This window comes from Pongo abelii, chromosome 18 (genome assembly GCF_028885655.2).
Source record: "Pongo abelii isolate AG06213 chromosome 18, NHGRI_mPonAbe1-v2.0_pri, whole genome shotgun sequence".
Lineage (NCBI taxonomy): Eukaryota > Metazoa > Chordata > Mammalia > Primates > Hominidae > Pongo > Pongo abelii.
In genome coordinates, this window is record NC_072003.2 from 32,642,498 (window position 1) to 32,664,323 (window position 21,826).

Below are 21,826 nucleotides of genomic sequence, written 5' to 3' on the forward strand. Positions count from 1 at the left end.
GTGACACCTGTGAGCTCCTACAGCTGGAACCCTGCTTCACTGGTCTCCATGTGCCCAAGGCTCAGCATGGGGTCTGGTACAAAGAAAGTCTTAGAGAGTGTTTGTTGAATGAATAAATGCAAAGAATGTGAAGAAGTAAACAGTGCAACACTCTGACATTCAGAGCTCATCAAAGCATTGCAAATCCTTTTTAAAAATTATAATTTTTTGCCTGGGCAAGGTGGCTTATGCTTGTAATCCCAAAACTTTGGGAGGCTGAGGCAGGCAGATCACAAGGTCAGGAGTTCGAGAGCAGCCTGACCAACAAGGTGAAACCCCGTCTTTACTAAAAATACAAAAATTAGCCGGGCATGGTGGTGCATGCCTGTAATCCCAGCCACTCAGGAGGCTGAGGCAGGAGAATCGCTTGAACCCGGGAGGCAGAGGTTGTAGTAAGATGAGATCGTGCCACTGCACTCCAGCCTGGGCGACAGAGCAAGACTCCATCTCAAAAAAAAAAAAAAAATTATAATTTTTTTTGAGACAGGGTCTTGCTCTGTCGCCCAGGCTGGAGTGCAGTGGCACGATCTCGGCTCACTGCAACCTCCGCCTCCCAGGTTCTAGTGATTCTCCCGCCTCAGTCTCCCCAGTAACTGGGACTATTTTTAGTAGAGATGGGGTTTCATCATGTTGTCCAGGTTGGTCTCGAACTCCTGACCTCAAGTGATCCGCCGGCCTCGGCCTCCCAAAGTGCTGGGATTACAGCCGTGAACTACCACGTCTGGCCAAAAATGTATTATTATTATTATTATTATTATTATTATTAGATGGAGTCTTGCTCTGTAGCCCAGGCTGGAGTGCAATGGCATGATCTCGGCTCACTGCAGCCTCTGCCTCCTGGGTTCAAGTGATTCTCCTGCCTCAGCCTCCCGAGTAGCTGGGATTACAGGAACCTGCTACCTCACCCAGCTAATTTTTGTATTTTTAATAGAGACGGGGTTTCGCCATGTTGGCCAGGCTGGTCTCAAACTCCTGACCTCAGGAGATCCGCCTGCCTCGGCCTCCCAAAGTGCTAGGATTATAGGCGTGAGCCACTGCATCCAGCCAATTAATTTTTTAAAAAAGAGATTAAGTCTCTCACCCATGCTGCACTCACTCGGGCTGGAGTGCAGTGGCACAATCATAGTTCACTGCAGCCTGGAACTCCTGGGCTCAAGCAATCCTCCTGCCTTATCTTCCCACCATGCCAAGCTTATCTCAAATCCATTATGAATTTTTTTAATTTTAAAAGTAATATGTGCTCTTTATTTGAAAACAAACATTATGGAGATATATACACTGCCAGCCCTTCGTATCTGTGAGTTTCATATCTGTGGATTCAACAAATCATGCATTGAAAATGATTATAAAAGAAATAATGGTTACCTCTGCACTGAACATGTACAGACTTTTTTCTTATAATTATTTTCTAAACAATACAGTGTACCAATGATTTACATGCCATTTACATTGTATTAGGTATTATAAGTAATCTAGAAATGATGTGTGTAGATTACATACAAATACTATGCCATTTTATATAAGGGACTTGAGCATCCGTAGAACTTGTTATTTGCAGGGCTTCCTGGAATCAATCCACCATTGATATGGGAGGGACGACTGTGTGTATCAATATCAATATCAATATCATCACACATGGAAGGTTCCCAAAATCTCATCTCTTCTGTGCTCTATAAATAAGACATCTCTAAAATCTAGAAATAACTGTGCAAAGTTCCTCATACCAATTTGTTTTAAAGTATACCTGACAAATGTTTAGTAGGCAGAGATGTGGAAGTGAGAGGCTGAGAAAAAACAGATTTCCTGCCTAACAGATAAATAAGATGTGACACACACTGTTTTGTAACTTGATTTTTTTCTGCTTACATTATCATAACAGTCTTTCTATGCTAGCACATGTAAATCTACCTTTTTATTTTGGGGACAGGGTATGGTTTTGTTGCCCAGGCTGGAGTGCAGTGGCGTGACCTCAGCTCACTGCAACCTCTGCCTCCTGGGCTGAAATGATCCTCCCACCTCAGCCTCCCTGTAGCAGGACGAGCTACAGACAAAACTCCTCAGACACCGAGTTAAAGAAGGAAGGGGTTTATTTGGCCGGGGGGCATTGGCAAGACTCCTGTCTCAAGAGCCGATCTCCCCGAGTGAGCAATTCCTGTCCCTTTTAAGGGCTCACAACTCTAAGGGGGTGTGCGTGAGAGGGTCGTGATCAATTGAGCAAGCAGGGGGTATGTGACTGGGGGCTGCATGCACTGGTAATTAGATCGGAACAAAACAGGATAGGGATTTTCACAGTACTTTTCTATAGAATGTCTGTAATCTATAGATAACATAACTGATTAGGTCAGGGGTTGATCTTTAACTACCAGGCCCAGGGTGTGGTGCCGGGCTGTCTGCTTGTGGATTTCATTTCTGCCTTTTAGTTTTTACTTTTTCTTTCTTTGGAGGCAGAAATTGGGCATAAGATAATATATGGGGAGGTCTCCTCCCTTTCCCCGAGTAGCTGGAACCACAGGCATGTACCACCATACCCGGCTAATTTTTGTATCTTTTGCAAAGATGGGGTTTTGTCATGTTGCTGAAGCTGGTTTCAAACTCCTGGGCTCAGGCGAACTGCTCACTTTGGCCTCCCAAAGTGTTGGGATTACAGGCATGAGCCACCGTGCCCAGTCGATATTTTGTTAAAGGTTGGATAATATTCTATGAAATTGATATATTTAATTGATTTAACCGACTTATTGTTGGATATTTCATTTGTCTTGTCTTCTTCCTCTTTTTTTTAATTAAAAGATTTCCTTGGTCACGTGTGGTGGTTCATGCCAAGTAATCCCAACACTTTAGAAGACTGAGGTGGGAGGATTGCTTGAGCTTAGGAGTTCGAGACCACCCTGGGCAACATGGCTAGACCCCTGTCTCTACAAAAAATAAAATTAGCTGGGCATGTGATACACGCCTGTGGTCCCAGCTACTTGGGAGGCTGAGGTGGGAGGATCACTGTAGTGAACCAAGATTGTGCCACTGCACTCCAGCCTGGGTGACAGAATAAGACCCTGCATTAAAAAAAAAAAAAAAAAAGATTTCCTGGAACATGCGTTTGCATTGATTGAATGATTGATTGATTGATTGATTTTAGGCTAGTCAGGTGAAGCAGTGGGAGTGGAGAAAGACACAGGAATTTGTAACTGGTTGTGATCAATTCGCTGTAAACACCACTGCACTCAGGCCAGCCCCTTTTGCTTTTATTCTGAGGCATCAGATGTCCTAAAAGTTGAAGCAGGTATTCCCCATGGGGTGATCAGAGGACTTGGGAATTTGTCTTATGGGGGAATATTAGTTATAACTAAGGATGTTCAGCCAGAAAGAGAGAAGACTAAGAACTGACATGAGCCCTGTCCAAATTTCTGAAGGAGCTTCCAGGTGTGGAATGGAACAGGCTCGTCCTGGGCATTTCCACAGGTCAGAGCCACTTCTCAGCATGGGAGTCACAGGGAAGCATTTCCTATAGGCAGAGCTGCAATGGATCTCTGTGGGAAGTTGTGAGCATCCTGTCTGAAGGTGCGTAAGCGGGGCTGGCTGAATACTTAGGGGGAGGGAATAGAGAAGGGACTTGTGTGAAGCAGGGGAGCGTTGGATTAGATGATATTTGGAGTCCTTTCAAATCTGACGTTTTATTACTACACTTCTAGTTGATGTCTCACGCGTCCATGTGAAGAAACCACCAAACAGGCTTTGTGTGAGCAACAAGGCTGTTTATTTCACCTGGGTGCGGGCAGGCTGAGTCCAAAAAGAGAGTCAGCAAAGGGTGGTGGGATTATCATTAGTTCTTACAGGTTTTGGGATAGGCGGTGGAGTTAGGAGCAATGTTTTGCGGGCAGGGGGTGGATCTCACAAAGTACATTCTCAAGGGTGGGGAGAATTACAAAGAACCTTCTTAAGGGTCGGGGAGATTACAAAGTACATTGATCAGTTAGGGTGGGGCAGAAACAAATCACAATGGTGGAGTGTCATCAGTTAAGGCTATTTTCACTTATTTTGTGGATCTTCAGTTGCTTCAGGCCAGTGCAGGTCACAGTATGATGGCTTAGCTTGGGCTCAGAGGCCTGACAGTTGAAGGTATCATAAAAGGTGACCTGGAGAAGTTGGCCCAATGCCTTAGAGGCCTGGGGATATTTTGGCAAGTGGTGATGGGGGATGTGTTTTCCAGGCGAAGGGAACAGGCTGATCAGAGAGACTGAGGAAGGGAAGCAGGGTGTGAGGCCAAAGAGAGAGGTTGGGCCAAGGTATGGCACAAGATTGAACATTACCACAAGTGACAAATAATTTTGTTGTGTCTGCCTAGCACGACAACCTCCACGTAAGAACTACTTCCTCAGCCAGATGAGGCAGCTGAGTGCTGGGTTTGTATGTAGGATATGACCCTGTTCCTTTGACCATAGGTTACCGCAAGATGGACATTTGACTCCAGCTGGGCCAATCAGAGATCCTCCCTCCTAAGACCTAAGACTGTGGAAATTGAGACCTTAGCCTCCATGGTCATTCTTTTCTTTCTTTCTTTTTTTTTTTTTTTGAGACAGGGTCTCACTCTGTCTCAGTGGCAGTGGCTGAGTGCAGTGAAGTGCAGTGCAGTGCAGTGGCAAGATATTAGCTCACTGCAACCTCCGCCTCCCAGGTTCAAGCGATTCTCCTGCCTCAGCCCCCCAAGTAGCTGGGACTACAGGCGCCCACCACCCCTGGCTAATTTTTGTATTTTTAGTAGAGACGGGGTTTCACCATGTTAGCCAGGCTGGTCTCAAACTCCTAACCTCAAATGATCCACCCACCTTGGCCTCCCAAAGTGCTGGGATTACAGGCATGAGCCACTGCGCCTGGCTGTCCATGGTCTTTCAATTAAGTAAATGCAAAGTTGGGAACTGACGTTGCCACTGAAGGGCAGTTATCTTCACTGTGTGTTGAAGAGGAGAAAGTAGCCTGCAGAGAGAGGGAGAATGGAGGGATGTGGGGGCCTCCTCCAGCCGCCCAGGAGACCCGATGTCTTTGGGTTCCTCTAAGGGTTTTTTTGATAGCCTTTAAATTATTGGGGTATTGTTTGTTTGTTTATTTGTTTGTTTTTTGAGACAGGGTCTGGCTCTGTCACCCAGGCTGGAGTGTAGTGGTATGATTATAGTTCCCTGCAGCCTCAGCCTCCTGGGCTCAAGCGATCCTCCTGCCTCAGCCTCCTGATTAGCTGGGACTGCAGGCGAATGCCGCCATGTGTGGCTACAAATTATTCTTTTAGTTCTAGCCAGCTCTCAGGGGCTTCTCCTACTTGCCACAGTATGAGCTTTGGCCAAGAACTTCCAAAATAATAGGGAGCCATCCAGGGTTTTGAAGGGAGTCATCCACGGCTCCCCAGTGAGCTTCAGGAATATTTAGCTGGAGGAGGAGTGGCAGAAGGGACTGAGAGGAGTCCAGCAGCTAGTGAAGCCAGCAGGAGGCCTTCGTAATCATTCAGCTATTAGACGTGCTATTGGAGATGATTAGAAAGATGCTATAGGAATTCTCCCAAACACTTTAGCTCCTTACACCATGCAAACACATCAGTCAGTAACAGGTGCCCCACTTTGTTTCTGTTTGATTTGTTTTCTTTTTTCTTTCTTTCTTTTTTTCTTTTTTTTTTTTTTTTTTTTTTTTTTTTGAGATGGGTTCTTGCTCTGTTCAGCCCAGGCTGGATCACCACTCACTGCAGCCTCAAGCTCTGGGGCTCAAGGGATCCTCTCATCTCAGCCTCCTGAGTTGCTGGGACTACAGATGTGTGCCACCATGCCTGGCTAATATTTTTATTTTTTGTAGAAATGGGGACTCACTACATTGCCCCCAAGCTGGTCTTGAGCTCCTGGCTTCAAGCCATCCCACCTTGGCCTCCCAAAGCCCTGGGAATACAGACATGAGCCACTGCACCCGGCCAAGGAACAAAGTCTTAGTCATCCTTGGGGAGTGACACTGCCTGTGGCATGGTGGCTATTATTCAAGTGTGTTTCTGGCTCAGCCTCCCTGAATATAAATCTGGGTTCAAGAGGCAGAGGGAGAGAGAAAGAAGAATCGGTAAAAACTGAAAGAGCTGGCCGGGCAAGGTGGCTCATGCCTGTAATCCTAGCACTTTGGGAGGCCGAGGCAGGCGGATCACTTGATGTCAGGAGTTCAAGGCCAGCGTGACCAACATGGTGAAACCCTGTTTCTACTGAAAATACAAAAATTAGAGGGCGTGGTGTCACATGACTGTAGTCCCAGCTACTCGGGAGGCCGAGACAGGAGAATTGCTTGAACCTGGGAGGCTGAGGTTGCAGTGAACTGATATCGCACCACTGCACTCCAGCCTGGGTGACAGAGCAAGACTCCGTCTCAAAACAAACAAACAAACAAAGAAACAAGATGGGAAGAGCTACTTCACTAGCCCGTACACCCTGGAGCCCAAGCAATAGCTTTGGGACACCTTCTGCCTGATGCAAAGCAGAGAGAGCCCTTCTCCCCAGCTCTGCCACAGCTCCTTCAGCCCTGGCACGTCCAGAGCTCAGGGCCAAAAGCAAGGGGAATGGCTGTGTCTGAGGTCGGACTATAGAACAGCAGCCAAGGGGCAAAAGCCTGGAGCAGCTCACACTCCAGGGAGAGGAGTGGAGTACCAGTGAGATAGCGCTGGAGGCTTTCTGCAAGAACTCGGGTTTGCAGGAAGCTAGGGAGCCTGGACTGGCAGATGGGGGCAATGAGTCCACAGCATGGGTATGTGAAAGTTAATATGATGCTATTTGAACTCACAGGTTGGTGAGTTCTGTAGAGGTGTGAGCTATATATATACAGAAGGAGGCCCGAGGCCCAGAGAGAGGAATACCTTCATCCACATTATTTGTTTGTTTTTTGTTTTTTGTTTTGAGACAGAGCCTTGCTCTGTTGCCCAGGCTGGAATGCAGTCAAGTGATCTCTGCTCACTGCAACCTCCACCTCCTGGGCTCAAGTGATTCTCATGCCTCAGCCTCCTGAGAAGCTGGGATTACAGGCACCAGCCACCACGCCGAGCTAATTTTGTATTTTTAGTAGAGACAGGGTTTAACCATATTGGCCAGGCTGGTCTCGAACTTTTGGCCTAGGTGATTCGCCTTTCTTAGCCTCTCAAAGTGCTGGGATTACAGGTGTGAGCCACCGTGCCCAGCCCATTTACCAACATTAAAGGCAAGAGAGTGTTGCCCATATCTGGTTCCCAGGTCTCTGGCCCTCAACTATATGCTCGTTTGCAAACACACACACATACACACACACGCACACACACACACACACACACACATCAACCATCCACTTAGAGGCTGGAAATGAAGCCCCTGGAGTGAGCTCACCCAGTGACAACAGATCCTATGGACTGCATATGAACACCCCCAAGGGAAGCCATCCTTCCAAAATCCTACCTGTAGTGCATTCAGCTCAGCCCTTCCTCAGAAAATCCAGGTTGAGTTTCTAGAACTTTAGTTTTTATTTACTTATTTATTTATTTATTTGAGATGGAGTTTTGCTCTGTCACCGAGGCTGTATTGCAGTGACACGATCTCAGCTCACGGCAACCTCTGCCTCCCGGATTCAAGCAATTCTCCTGCCTCAGCCTCCCGAGTCGCTGGGACTATAGGTGCCCGCCACCACACCTGGCTAATTTTTTTGTATTTTTAGTAGAGACGGGGTTTCATCATGTCAGTCGGGCTGGTCTTGAACTCTTGACCTCAAATGGTCCACGCGCCTCAGCCTCCCAAAGTGCTGGGACTGCAGGCATGAGCCACTGTGCCCGGCTTTGAGTTTCTAGAACTTCGGAATGCCCACACCCACCTACCAAGAGATCGCAAGGGCCTTGGAATATGATGGTGGCCTCCAAGCTCCACCCATCATAAGCCCCCACCACGACCTTAGAAACCGCTCCCCTGAGGCGCAGCCTCCCCTTAACCTCTTGGCAGGTGGGAAGAAGGGGAAGGAGCAGTGTGGTGACCCACAAACATCTGTCAGAGCCATCCTAACCGAAGTGGCCTTTGTCACGCACCCAGGAGGAAGTGGTGGGTGGGGAGCCAGGCTGGCGGAGAGAGCAGGAGCTGTCAGTGAGGCAGCGCCTTCCCCAGCAAGGCCTCTGTGAAGTTGCAGACAGACCTTTAGCACCGAGCCCTCCAGGGACTGGAGGCAGCCAGGCCTGGAGGACTAGCGTGGGCAGGGAAGCCCTAGCCTACTTCTCCAGCCCGAGCCCTGCTGCCGGCTCCGTATCCGTGGCCCATTTGTCCCAAGTGTGCCCAGCAGCCTCCCGCTGCCACACCCCAGCTTACTCTACTTTTTTCTTTTTTTGAGGCAAGGTCTCATTCTGTCACTCAGTGGGGGTGCAGTGGCGCTATTTCGGCTCACCGCAGCCTCGACCACCGCAGACTCAGGAGATCCTCCCACTTCAGCCTCCTGGGTAGCTGGACCACAGGCACATGCCACCACAGCCACCTAATTCAAAAATTTTTTTCTTCGTAGAGAAGGGGTTTTGCCATGTTGCCCAGGCTTATCCAAGATTTTATTCATTTTATTCATTTAAAAGCCATAAGAGGCCAGGCATGGTGGCGATCCCAGCACTTTGGGAGGCCAAGGCAGGTGGATCACCTGTCAGGAGTTTGAGACCAGCCTGGACAACATGGTGAAACCCCGTCTCTACTACAAATACAAAACATTAACCGGGCATGGTGGTGTGCGCTACTCGGGAGGCTAAGGCAGGGGAATCGCTTGAAACCAGGAGGCGGAGTTTGTAGTGACCTGAGATCATGCTACTGCAGTCCAGCCTGGGTGACAGAGTGAGACTCTGTCTTGAAATAAAAATAAAAAAATAAGTAAAAGCCAAAAGAGAAAAAGGTTCAGTAGGAAAGTATGTGGACTGGGACTAGAGGGGCCATGAGGAATGGAGGCAGCTCTGCAAGTTATTGCTGTTCTTTTTTATTTTTCTTAAGGTAATTTAATAGAAATGTTTAGTTTAATGGCATAATTAAAAACCAACCAACCAATCAACTTTCTCTTCTACCTATGGAAAGAACAATAAAAATAAATCAAGGACTTTAAAAAATTAAAAAATAAATCAAGGACTTCTAGATCTTTTGCATAAAACAGCTTAAAAAGAGAAGGGGTTGCCGGGTGCGGTGGCTCACACCTGTAATCCCAGCACTTTGGGAGGCCGAGGCGGGTGGATCACGAGGTCAGGAGTTCAAGACCAGCCTGACCAACATGGTGAAACCCCGTCTTTACTAAAAATACAAAAATTAGCTGGGTGTGGTGGTGTGCACCTGTAATCCCAGCTACTCAGGCGGCTGAGGCAGGGGAATTGCTTGAACCTGGGAGGCAGAGGTTGCAGTGAGCCGAGATTATGCCACTGCACTCCAGCCTGGGTGGCAGAGCGAGACTCCATCTCAAAAAAAAAAAAAAATTAAATAAATAAATAAAGAGGAAGGGGAAGAGGAGGGGGCGCAACTGTTGCTAATGGAATGCTATAATGCACAAGGTCAAGGATTTAATAAATTCTAAAAGTCTCTACATGAATCAGTGATAACCATATTATTAGAAATATAAATGCATAGAATATAAAGTATATGGTATTAAAAACAGACCTTGCTAATATAAACATATATAAAGTATGTCACTTCTCTTCTAATAACAGTATAACGATCGATCTACAGTTTGCCCTTTGCCTGGTACTCTTAAACCGTTCCCCCGATGGTCAACGTCGACATTAGATCAACAGCTGCTGAACACAGGAGACCCCACAGATGTCTAGATTCAGCACCTGGGGGCCCCACGTACCCTCTATGCTGTATGTTCCCATGACTCCAGAAATAATTAATTGCAATTTGCATTATCAAGTCCACAGGCAAGTTTGAAATCTAGCTAGAAGTAGCAACAAAGGCAAAATAAGCTGGAGTTTGTTAGAAAAGCAATGAGAAGATTTCTTAAAATGCTTCCAGTTCAAGTCAGAATTAAGGTAAACAGTAGGTCCCACCAGCTTTGCAGAGCTGTAGATGTTTTGTTCTTTCAAAAAAAAAAAGAATCTATAATAAGCATGTTTGGCCTGGCGTGGTGGCTCATGCCTGTAATCCCAGCACTTTGGGAGGCCAAGGCGGGCGGATCACCTGAGGTCAGGAGTTCGAGACCAGCCTGACCAACATGGTGAAACCATGTCTCTACTTGAACCCATGCCTCAGCCTCCCAAGTAGCTGGGACTACAGGCTTGAGCCACCATGCCTGGTGAATTTTTTTTTTTTTTTTTTTGTATTTTTGTATTTTTAGTAGAGACAGGAATGTAAATTAGTAGAACCACTATGGAGAACAGTTTGGAGGTCCTCAAAAACTAAAAATAGAGCTACCATATGATTCAGCAATCTCATACTGAGCATATACCCAAAAGAAAGACAATCAGGGCCAGTCGCGGTGGCTTACACCTGTAATCCCAGCACGCTGGGAGACCGAGGCAGGCAGATCACTTAAGGTTGAGGCAGGAGAATCACTTGAATCCAGGAGGCAGAGGTTGCAGTGGGCTGAGATTGGGCCATTGCACTCCAGCCTGGGTGACAGAGGGAGACTCCATCTCAAAAAAAAAAAAAAAGACGATCAGCCTATCAAAGAGTTATGTGAACTCACATGTTTGTTGCAGCACTGTTTCCAATAGCTATGATTTGGAAGGAACTTAAATGTTTATCATCAGATGAATGGATAAAGAAAATGTGGTTCAGGCCAGGCGTGGTGGCTCATGCCTGTAATCCCAGCACTTTGGGAGGCCAAGGCGGGTGGATCACTTGGGGTCAGGTGTTTCAGACCAGTCTGGCCAACATAATGAATCTCTATCCCTACTAAAAATACAAAAATTAGCTGGGCATGGTGGCAGATGCCTGTAATCCCAGCTATATGGGAGGCTGAGACAGGAGAATCGCTTAAATCCAGGAGGAGGAGGTTGCAGTGAATCAAGATTGTGCCACTGCACTCCAGCCTAGGTGATGGAGCAAGATCCTGTCACCCTGTCAAAATAAAAAAAAAAAAAAGAAGAATGAACAAGACCCACTATTTGCTAACACAACAGGGTGACTATAGTCTGTAATAACTTAACTGTACATTTCAATATAACTAAGAGTGTAATTGGATTGTTTAAAACATAAAGCATAAATGCTTGAAGGGATGGATATCCCATTCTCCATGATGTGATTATTTCACATTGCATACCTGTGTCAAAACATCTCATGTACCCCATAAATATATATACCTATTACATTCCCACAAAATTTGAAATAAAACTTTTTTTATAAAACTGCAACAACAGCTAGGTGCAGTGGCTCTTGCCTGTAATCCCAGCACTCTGGGAGGCCGAGGCGGGCAGATCACCTGAGATCAGGAGTTCGAGACCAGCCTGGCCAACATGGTGAAACCCTATCTCTCCTAAAAACACAAAAATTAGCTGGGCGTGGTGGCGGGTGCCTGTAATTTCAGCTACTTGGGAGGCTGAGGCAGAAGAATCACTTGAACCCAGGAGGTAGAACTTGCAGTGAGCCAAGACCACGCCATTCCACTCCAGCCTGAGCAACAAGAGCAAAACTCTGTCTCAAAAAAATAAAAATGCAACAACATGGATGAATTTCAATAGCATCACGCTGAGTGAATGAAACCAGGCACAAAAGGCTACAGCCTATACGCCACGGTTTGAAGGTGTCCCCCAAAAGCATATGTTAAAAAAAGAATCCCCAATGCAACAGTGTTGGGAGGTGGGGCCTAATGGGAGGTATTTAGGTCATGGGGGCTCTGCCTCCCTAAATAGATTAATGCTGGTTATAAAGGGACTGGTGGAAGGCTGAGACAGAGAACTGCTTGAACCTGGGAGGCGGAGGTTGCAGTGAGCCAAGATCCTACCACTGCACTCCAGCCTGGGCTACAGAGCAAGACTCCATCTCAAAAAAAAAAAAAAAAAAAAAGGGACTTAATGCTATGAGTTCAATCTCTTGTTTTTTTGTTTTTTGTTTTGTTGGTTTTTTTTTTTGGAATGCTGTCTCCTTCAAAAGATGTGATGTGATACCTTCTACTGTGGGATGACACAGCAAGAAGGCCCTCACCAGATGCAGGTCCTTCAGCCTTGGAATTCCCAGCCTCCAGAACCATAAGCCAAATAATAAATCTCTGTTCTTTATGAATTACCCAGTCTCAGGTATTCTGTCAGAGCAGCACAAAACAGACTAAGACCCTACATGATTCCTTTTTAGGCTATTCTGAAAAAGCAAAACTGTAGGAACAGAGACAGATCAATAGTTGTCAGGGAGTTGGGGTAAATGGAAGAAATTTACTACTAAGTAGTAAAAAAGGGGCATTTGAGTGTGATGGAAATATTCTATATCTTGATTGTCATAGTGGTTAATCAACAGTATATATTTGTCAAAACTCATGAACTATACTCTTTTAAAGGGTGAATGTTAATGAGTGTAGATGATACATAAACAAATCTGGCTTTTAGTTTTTAATTTCATTTAATTTTTAAAAATAGAGATGAGGTCTCACCGTGTTGCCCAGGCTGGTGTTGAACTCCTGGGCTCAAGTGATCCTCCCACCTCAGCCTCCCAAAGTGCTGGGATTACAGGTGTGAGCCACCACACCCAGCCTAAATCTGGCTTTAAAGAGTCCTGGGAGGTTTATGTATTTCAAAAATTAGATGGAGGGTTTTTGGTTTTCACTGTCTTGGTGGCTATGGGGATGCTCATTGTCCAAGCTGCCTGTTTCATTCTAAAGCAATGGTTCTACTCAAGGGATTTCATATCTTCATGCCCAGATTGGACATTGGAACCCACCTTGCAGCCTCTAAATCCAGGGGTTTGGGATTCTGTCTCCAGACCTCCACACATCACCCTCCAGGACTGCCTCTTCCAGCACAGAGAGTCACAGACATTGATCGCCCTCACTTGCAGGACCAGAAGCATTCTTCAAGGCCCAGTCTCTGGGAATTTAGCCCTCTTGTTTTTCTTTTTTTTTTTGGGCGGGGGGGGCAGATGGAGTCTTGCTCCGTCGCCCAGGCTGGAGTGCAGTGGCGCAATCTCTGTTCACTGCAACCTCCGCTTCCTGGTTCAAATGATTCTCTTGCCCCAGCCTTCCCAGTAGCTGGAATTACAGCCACGCAGCATCATACCCAACTAATTTATATATATATTTTTTAGTAGAGACGGGGTTTTGCTATGTAGGCCAGGCTGGTCTTGAACTCCTGACCTCAGGTGATCCGCCCACCTCAGCCTCCCAAAGTGCTGGGATTACAGGCGTGAGCCACCATGCCTGGCCTAACCCTCTTCATTCAACCCCTTCAGCCCATCCCTTTTGGACAATACAGCTCTTTGCTTCTAAGAATCTAGACCTTCAAGAGCAAAAGGCTCTTTTTTTTTTTGAGACACAGTCTTGCTCTGTTGCCCAGGCTGGAGTGCAGTGGCGTGATCTCTGCTCACTGCACCCTCAGACTGCTGGGTTCAAGTGATTCTCCTGCCTCAGCCTCCTGAGTAGCTGGGATTACAGGCGCCCGCCACCACGCCAGGCTAATTTTTGTCTTTTTAATAGAGATGGAGTTTTACCATGTTGGCCAGGCTGGTCTTGAACTCCTGACCTCATGATCTGCCTGCCTCAGCCTCCCAAAGTGCTGGGATTACAGGGGTGAGCCACTGTGCCCAGCAAAAGCAAAAGCCTCTTAACTCTCCTTAGGGGCAGGGGCAACCCCAAACATTTACCCATTCAGTAATATTTACTAAGCATCTACTATGCTTCAGGCACTGTTTTAGGTCCTGGGGATAGAACAGTGAAGAAAAACAAATAATAACAATACTTCCTCTGTGGAGTTTACATTCTAGTAGGAAAAATGGACAATAAACTGGATAACAAAGTAAATTAGATCGTATAGGGCCAGGCGCAGTGGCTCAGGCCTATAGTCCCAGCACTTTGGGAGGCCAAGGCGAGCGGATCACCTGAGGTCAGGAGTTCGAGACCAACCTGGGCAACATGGTGAAACCCTGTCTCTACTAAAAATACAAAAATTAGCCAGGCGTGGTGGTGTGCACCTGTAATCTCAGCTGCTCAGGAGGCTGAAGTAGGAGAATCGCTTGAACTCCGGAGATGGAGGTGGCAGTGAGCCAAGATCATTTCACTGTACTCCAGCTTGGGCATAAGAGCGAGACTCCATATATATAAAAAAAAATAGATAGTACAGGAGGAGGCTATAAATGTAAAGGAGAAGCTGACATTCAAGCAGAGATTGAAAGGACACGAGGGTACAAGCCATGTATGAGGTTTTTTTTTTTTTTTTTTTTTTTTTTTGAGACAGAGTCTAGCATTGTCACCAGGCTGGAGTGCAGTGGTGCAGTCTCGGCTCACTGCAACCTCCACCTCCTGGGTTCAAGCAATTCTCCTGCCTCAGCCTCCCGAGGAGCTGGGATTACAGGCAAGCACCGTCATGCCCAGCTAATTTTTGTATTTTTAGTAGAGACAGGGTTTCATCATGTTGGCCAAGATGGTCTCGATCTCCTGACCTTGTGATCCGCCCACCTTGGCCTCCCAAAGTGCTGGGATTGCAGGCATCAGCCACCGAGCCTGGCCATGTGAGGCTTTCTTGGGAAAGGGCATTCAAAGAAGAGAACAGGCATGCTGGAATGATCACAGTCCAGGGCAGCAGCGTGACTGGCGAGGAGAGGGCCAGAGGGCCATGAAGTCAGAGAGGGAACGAGATCTCTGGTGGGTTAATGCTCTGTAGGCCACAGTGAGAACTTTGGCTTGTATTTTGAGTGAAACATGGAGCCACTGGAGGTTTTTTTTTTCCTTTTTTATAATTTTTCCTTTCAATTGTAGAGATGGAGATCTCACTATGTTGCCCAGGCTGGTCTCAAATTCCTGGCCTGAGGTGCTCCTCCCACCTCGGCCTCCCAAAGTGCTGGGGTTACAGGTGTGAGCCACTGCCCCTGGCTACACTGGAGGGTTCTGAACAAGAAAGTGACATGATCTGCCTTTCCTCACCCCCACCCCACCCACTGTTTCCTGATCCTCCCAGCCCCTAGCAACTGCCATTCTACTTTGTCTTTCTTTCTTTTCCTTCCTTCCTTCCTTTCATCTTTCTTTCTTTCTTTTCTCTTTTTCTTTCTTTCTTCCTTTCTCTGTCTCTCTCTGTCTTTCCATCTTTCTTTCTTTTCTTTCTTTCTCTCTCTCTCTTTCTTTCTTTCTTTTTTTCTTTCTTGGGACGGAGTCCCACTCTGTTATCCAGGCTGGAGTGCAGTGACGCGATCTTGGCTCACTATAATCTCCGCCTCCCAGGTTCAAGCGATTCTTGTGCCTCAGCCTCCCGAGTAGCTGGGATTACAAGTGTGTGCCACCATGCCCAGCTAATTTTTGTATTTTTAGTAGAGACAGGGTTTTACCATGTTGTCCAGGCTGGTCTCGAACACCTGACCTCAAGTGATCTACCTCCCAATGTGTTGGGATTACAGGCATGAGTCACCATGCCCAGCCTTATTTATTTTAAATCTGAAAACATAATATGATAAATACATATAAGCTTGCCTGCTGAAACTTAAACCCTAATTCAAGTCTAAATTTTGAAGATGGCCTGAGGGAAAACCTTCACACAGGAGATGGCTGACTTAGCCATTAATTCTCAGTTAGATGTTCTGTGGTGAGATAATTACAGTTTTTCCAAGCAGGTCAAACTTGTATGGTTAACTAATAGAACTAAATTTTTTTCTTTTCTTTCTTTCTTTCTTTTTTTTTTAGACAGAATCTCCTGCTGTTGTTCAAGCTAGAGTGCAGTGGCTTGATCTTGGCTCACTGAAATCTGTGCCTCCCAGGTTCATGTGATTCTCCTGCCTCAGCCTCCTGAGTAGCTGGGATTATAGGCACGTGCCACAATGCCTGGCTAATTTTTGTATTTTTAGTAGAGACAGAGTTTCACCGTGTTGGCCAGGCTGGTCTCGAACTCCTGACCTCAGGTGAGCCGCCCACCTCCGCCTCCAAAAGTGTTGGGATTACAGGCGTGAACCACAGTGCCTGGCCCAAGTTTTTTTTATTCATGAAAAATATATGGCTTCAATTGTTAACAATGATTCCTCCTGGGATTTAGGGATGGGTGGTGGACATTAAAACAATGCTTGGGGCCGGGCGTGGTGGCTCACGCCTGTAATTCCAGCATTTGGGGAGGCCAAGGTGGGCAGATCACAGGGTCAGGAGATCGAGACCATCCTGGCTAACACGGTGAAACCCCGTCTCTACTAAAAATACAAAAAAATTAGCTGGGCATGGTGGCAGGCGCCTGTAGTCCCAGCTACTCGGGAGGCTGAGGCAGGAGAATGGTGTGAACCCGGGAGGCGGAGCTTGCAGTGAGCTGAGATCACACCACTGCACTCCAGCCTGGGCGACAGAGCAAGACTCCGTCTCAAAAAAAAAAAACAATGCTTATCCTTCCTTACACATTCCATAGTGTTTGAATTTAAAAATTTATACTCTTTTTGTAATTTCAGAGCAAAACAAAAGAATTTGGTTGGAACTGCTCTACAGAGAATCAAAGAAATCAGCCTGAATTATCTGATCTTAACTGAATTTTCAAAAGACTATCTAATACCTTCTAGTTACCACAAGCCAGCTTGTCCTGTTCCAGCCGCCTGGCAGTACAGATGATAGATAATCCGTCTGAAAAAGGCTTCCTCAGGGCAGTGACATCTTTCCAGGTTGAACGGGATTTCTTCACAGCACAGGGAGAATCTGAAAATCCTTCCCAATTTCTTGTAAACGAATACAGTTCCTTCACTCTGCTTTAAATATTTTTATGTTTTGGTTTGTTTGTTTGTTTGTTTGTGTATAAAGATAGGGTATCACTCTGTCACCCAGGCTGCAGGGCAGTGGCCTGATCACAGCTCACTGCAGCCTCTACCTCCTGGACTCAAGTGATCGTCCTACCTCAGTTTCCCGAGTAGCTAGGACTACGGGCGTGCACCAGCACACTTGGCTAATTTTTTGTTTTTATTTTTAGTGGATACAAGGGTCTTGCTAAGTTGCCCAGGCTGGTCTCAAACTCCTGAGCTCAAGCAATCCGCCCACTTTGACCTCCCAAAGGGCTGGGATTACAAGTGTAAGCGACCATGCATGGCCAGTATTTTTTGTTTTTTAATGGTAGTTTAATTTTTTTTTTTATTTTGAGACAGTTTTGCTCCTGTTGCCCAGACTGGAGTGCAATGGTGTGATCTCGGCTCCCCATAACCTCCACCTCCTGGGTTCAAGCAATTCTCTTGCCTCAGCCTCCCGAGTAGCTGGGATTACAGGCATGTGCCACCACGCCCGACTAATTTTGTATTTTTAGTAGAGATGGGGTTTCTCCATGTTGGTCAGGCTGGTCTTGAACTCCCAATCTCAGGTGATCCACCCACCACAGCCTCCCAAAGTGCTGGGATTACAGGCATGAGCCGTGGTGCCCAGCCTATTTTTATTTTTATTTTTTTTGAGATGGAGTCTTGCTCTGTTGCCTAGGCTGGAGTGCAATGGCGCGATCTCGTCTCACTGCAACCTCTGCCTCCTGGGTTCAAGCTATTCTCCTGTCTCAGCCTCCCAAGTAGCTGGGATTACAGGCGTGCACCACCATGCCCAGCTAATTTTTGTATTTTTAGTAGAGGTGGAGTTTCACCATGTTGGCCAGACTGGTCTTGAACTCCTGACCTCAGGGGTTCTGCCCGCCTCGGCCTCCCAAAGTGCTGGGATTACAGGTGTGAACCACCATGCCTAATTTTTTTAAATGGTAAAGTTATACATCCTCATTGTAAAAAAAAAAATGCAGACCATATAGAAATGTATAAACCTCATTTTACAGAACTAACCACTGTTTAAAGTATGGTTGTATATCCTTTCCAATTTAACAAATATATATTTGTTAAACATACATATATAATTTCATGTTTACTTTTTATTGAGATACAATTCACATACCATAAAACTCACCATTCTAAGGTATACAATTCACCAGGCACAGGGCTGTAATCCCAGCACTTTGGGAGGCTAAGGAGAGAGGATCAGTTGAGCCCAGGAGTTTGAGACCTGCCTAGACAGCATAGTGAAACCCTGTCTCTACAAAAAATACAAAAATTAGCTGGGCATGGTGGCACACACCTGTAGTTCCAGCTACTTGGGAGACTGAGGTGGGAGGATTGCTTGAGCCAGGGAAGTCAAGGCTGCAGTGAGCCATGATTGCACCACTGCACTCCAGCCTGGGTGACAGAAAAAGATCTTGTCTCAAAAATTAAAAAAAAAAAGTATAGAATTCAGTGATTTTTAAATAGATTCACAAAATTGTGCAATCATAACCACAGTCTATTTCCAGAACATTTCATCACCTAAAATGAAACCCTATGCCCATTAGTACTCGCTCCCTAGCCTCCATTTCCCCTGCAAGCACCAACCTGCTTTCTGTCTCTCTAGATTTGCGTTCTGGATATTTCACTTAACGGAGTCAGACCATACGTGACTTTTTTTTTTTGCTGGCTTCTTTCACTAAGCATATTTTCAAGGCTTACTCATATTGTAGCATTTACCAGTACTCTATTTTTTTTTTTTTTTTGAGATGGAGTCTCACTCCGTCACCCAGGCAGGAGTGCAGTGGCACGATCTCTGCTCACTGCAACCTCTGTCTCCCGGGTTCAAGAGATTTTCCGGCCTCAGCCTCCTGAGTAGCTGGAATTACAGGTGTGCGCCACCATACCCGGCTAGTTTTTGTATTTTTAGTAGAGACAGGGTTTCACCATGTTGGCCAGGCTGGTCTCGAACTCCTGACTTCAGCTGATTTGCCTGCCTTGGCCTCCCAAAGTGCTGGGATTACAGGCGTGAATCACCAGCCTGATTCTTTTTTACAGGCAAATAATATTACATTGCATGGCTATACCCTATTTTTTTTAATCCATTTGTCAGCTGATAGACATGTAGGCTATTTCCACTTTGGGGCTAGTATGAGTCATTATTCATACTGCTATGAGCATACATGTATAAGTTTTTGTATGAACATATGATTTCAATTCTTTTGGGTATATACCTAGGAGGAGAACTTCTGGGTCATATAGTAACTCTATGTTTAACGTTTTGTTTTTGTTTCCTGAGACGGAGTCTCACTCTGTTGCCCAGGCTGGAGTACAGTGGTGTGATCTCAGTTTACTGCAACCTCTGCCTCCCAGGTTCAAGCAATTCTCCTGCCTCAGCCTCTCGAGTAGCTGGGACTACAGGACGCACCACCACACCCATATAATTTTTGTACTTTTAGTAGAGATGGGGTTTTGCCATGTTGCCCAGGCTGGTCTCGAACTCCTGACCTCAGGAATTCTCACCTCAGCCTCCCAAAGTGCAGGGATTACAGGGATGAGCCACCACACCTGGCCTATATTTAACTGTTTTAAAGAACTGTTGGGCTAGGTGCGGTGGCTCACGTTTGCACTCCCAACACTTTGGGAGGCTGAGGCGGGCAAATCATTTGAGCTCAGAAATTCAAGACCAGCCTGGGCAAGGTAGAGAGACCCCCATGTCTACAAAAAATAAAAAAGTAGTCAGGTATGGTGGCCTGCACCTGTAGTTCCAGCTACTCAGGAGGCTGAGGTGGGAGAATGACTCGAGCCCATGAGGTTGAGGCTGCAGTGGGCCGAGATCACACCATTCCAGCCTAGGCAAGAGTGAGACCCTCTCTCAAAAAAAAAAAAGAACCATCAAAGTGTTTTGCCCAGCAGTCACACCATTTTACATTTCTGCCAGCAATGTGTACCAGGCTTCCAATTTCTTCACATCTTCACTAACTCTTATTTCCTTTGCTTTAAACGCTAACCATCAAAGTAGGTGTAAAGGGTATCTCACTGTGGTTTTGATTTGCATTTCTCTAATGACTAATAATGTTAAGTATCATTTCATGTGCATGTTGGCCATTTATATGTCACTGGAGAAATGTCTACTCAACCTGTTTGCTCATTTAGAAACTTAGGTAGGTTGGTCTGAGTGCAGTGGTGTTTAAAACTAATTTTTTTTTGAGACAGAGTCTCACTCTGTCGCCCAGGCTGGAATGCAATGGTGAGATCTTGGCTCACTACAACCTCCATCTCCTGGGTTCAAGCAATTCTTCTGCCTCAGCCTCTCAAGTAGCTGGGATTACAGGCATGTGCCACCACGCCTGGCTAATTTTTGTATTTTTGGTAGGGATGGGGGTTTCACCATGTTGGCCAGGCTGGTCTCGAACTCCTGACCTCAGGTGATCCACCCGCCTCGGCTTCCCACAGGGCTGGGATTAGAGGCGTGAGCCACCACACCAGGCCGTTTAAAACTAATTGAGCACAACCAGTTACCAATATCTTTGTTCCTTCTCCACTCCCTCTGCTTCACTTGACTAGCCTAAAATAAATAAATAAAAATAAACTGGGCACAGTGGCTCACACCTGTAATCCCAGCACTTTGGGAGGCCAAGGCAGGAGGATTACTTGAGCGTAGGTGTTCAAGATCAGCCTGGGCAACATAGTGAAAAACCATCTCAAAAAAGAAAAATTAGCCAGGCATGGTGGCATGCACCTGTGGTTTCAGCTACTTAGGAGCAGAGGTGGGAGGATCGCTTGATTCTGGGAGTTCAAGGTTGCACTGAGCTGTGATCGCGCCACTGCACTCTCGCTTGGGTGACAGAGCAAAACCTTGTCTCAAAAAATTTAAAACAAAACAAAAAAAACTGGTTATTTGTCTTTTTATTGTTGAATTATAAGAGTTTTAAAAAATATATTCTGGAAACAAATCCCTTATTAGAGATATGATTTGCAAATATTTTCTCCAATTTTTTTTTTTAAAGGCAAAGTTTCACTTTGTCGCCCAGGCTGGTATTGATTCCTGGCTTCAAGAGATGCTCTTACCTCCGCCTCCTGAAGCCCTAAAGGGCTGGAATTACAGCCAGTGAGCCACTGCACCCAGCCTCCAATTCTTTAGATTTTACATTTTAGAACCAAAATGGGTTAAATACACTGTTCTGTAATCTGGTCTTTTCTTTAATAGTAGTTCATGTACATCTTTCAAGGTCAAGAGAAAGCTATCACTTTCTCCCCCTATTTTATTTTTCCTTCCCTCATTCTTTCTCACTGCTGCATAGCATTCCATTGTAATTTTGCCACTATTTATTGGACCAGTCCTCTGCTGAGCTTTACAGAGCCCTTAGTTGGGATGTTAGTGAGAAACCATGACAGCAGTGGAGACAGTCATCTCCCTGCCATGCTGTCAGCTTTTGGATGATGTGAAAATGCAAGCAGGCACAGGAAATGTCTCTAACTTGCTTACACTTCCTCCCTGAACCCCTGTGGTTTCACAACTCCTGCAGGCACGCCTCCCTCCCCGCCTGCCAGTGTCACCAGCCTGGTGCCTCTGTGAGAAAGTACCACTGTAAGAGGCCGAAGGGCATGATCATTTTCCTCTTTCACCCTGTCTAGGTTGCCAGCAAATCCCACGGGCCTCCTGACGCTGCCCCTGGGGCCACAGGTCCCTCGAGTGCTGGAAGGATGAAGGATTCCTGCATCACCGTGATGGCCATGGCGCTGCTGTCTGGGTTCTTTTTCTTTGGTAGGCAAGGGAGGAGGCAGGGGAAGGGACATGTGTCTGTGACCAGAGAAACCGCAGGGCTTGGTGGAGCTGGAGTAAACAAGGAGCTGCCCCCTAAAAGTGGGATTGGCCTTGGGGATGTGGGGCCCAGGGATCTTGGAAGGAGAAAGGGGGGAGTGGGGAAATAAAAGAAACAAAT

At 46.2% G+C, this 21,826-nt stretch overlaps 1 protein-coding gene across 2 annotated transcripts in view; it reads left to right on the forward strand.

Moving 5' to 3' along the window:
* Positions 1 to 21,439: 21,439 nt before the first annotated feature.
* ITGAL (integrin subunit alpha L) overlaps positions 21,440 to 21,826 on the forward strand; it is a 49,751-nt gene continuing 49,364 nt past the window's right edge. For both annotated transcript variants that reach the window (XM_024233966.2, XM_054534861.1), the window contains exon 1: positions 21,440 to 21,648. In XM_024233966.2, coding sequence (XP_024089734.1) covers positions 21,588 to 21,648 — 61 coding nt within the window. In that variant the 5' untranslated portion in view covers positions 21,440 to 21,587. The remainder of the gene's footprint in view (positions 21,649 to 21,826) is intronic.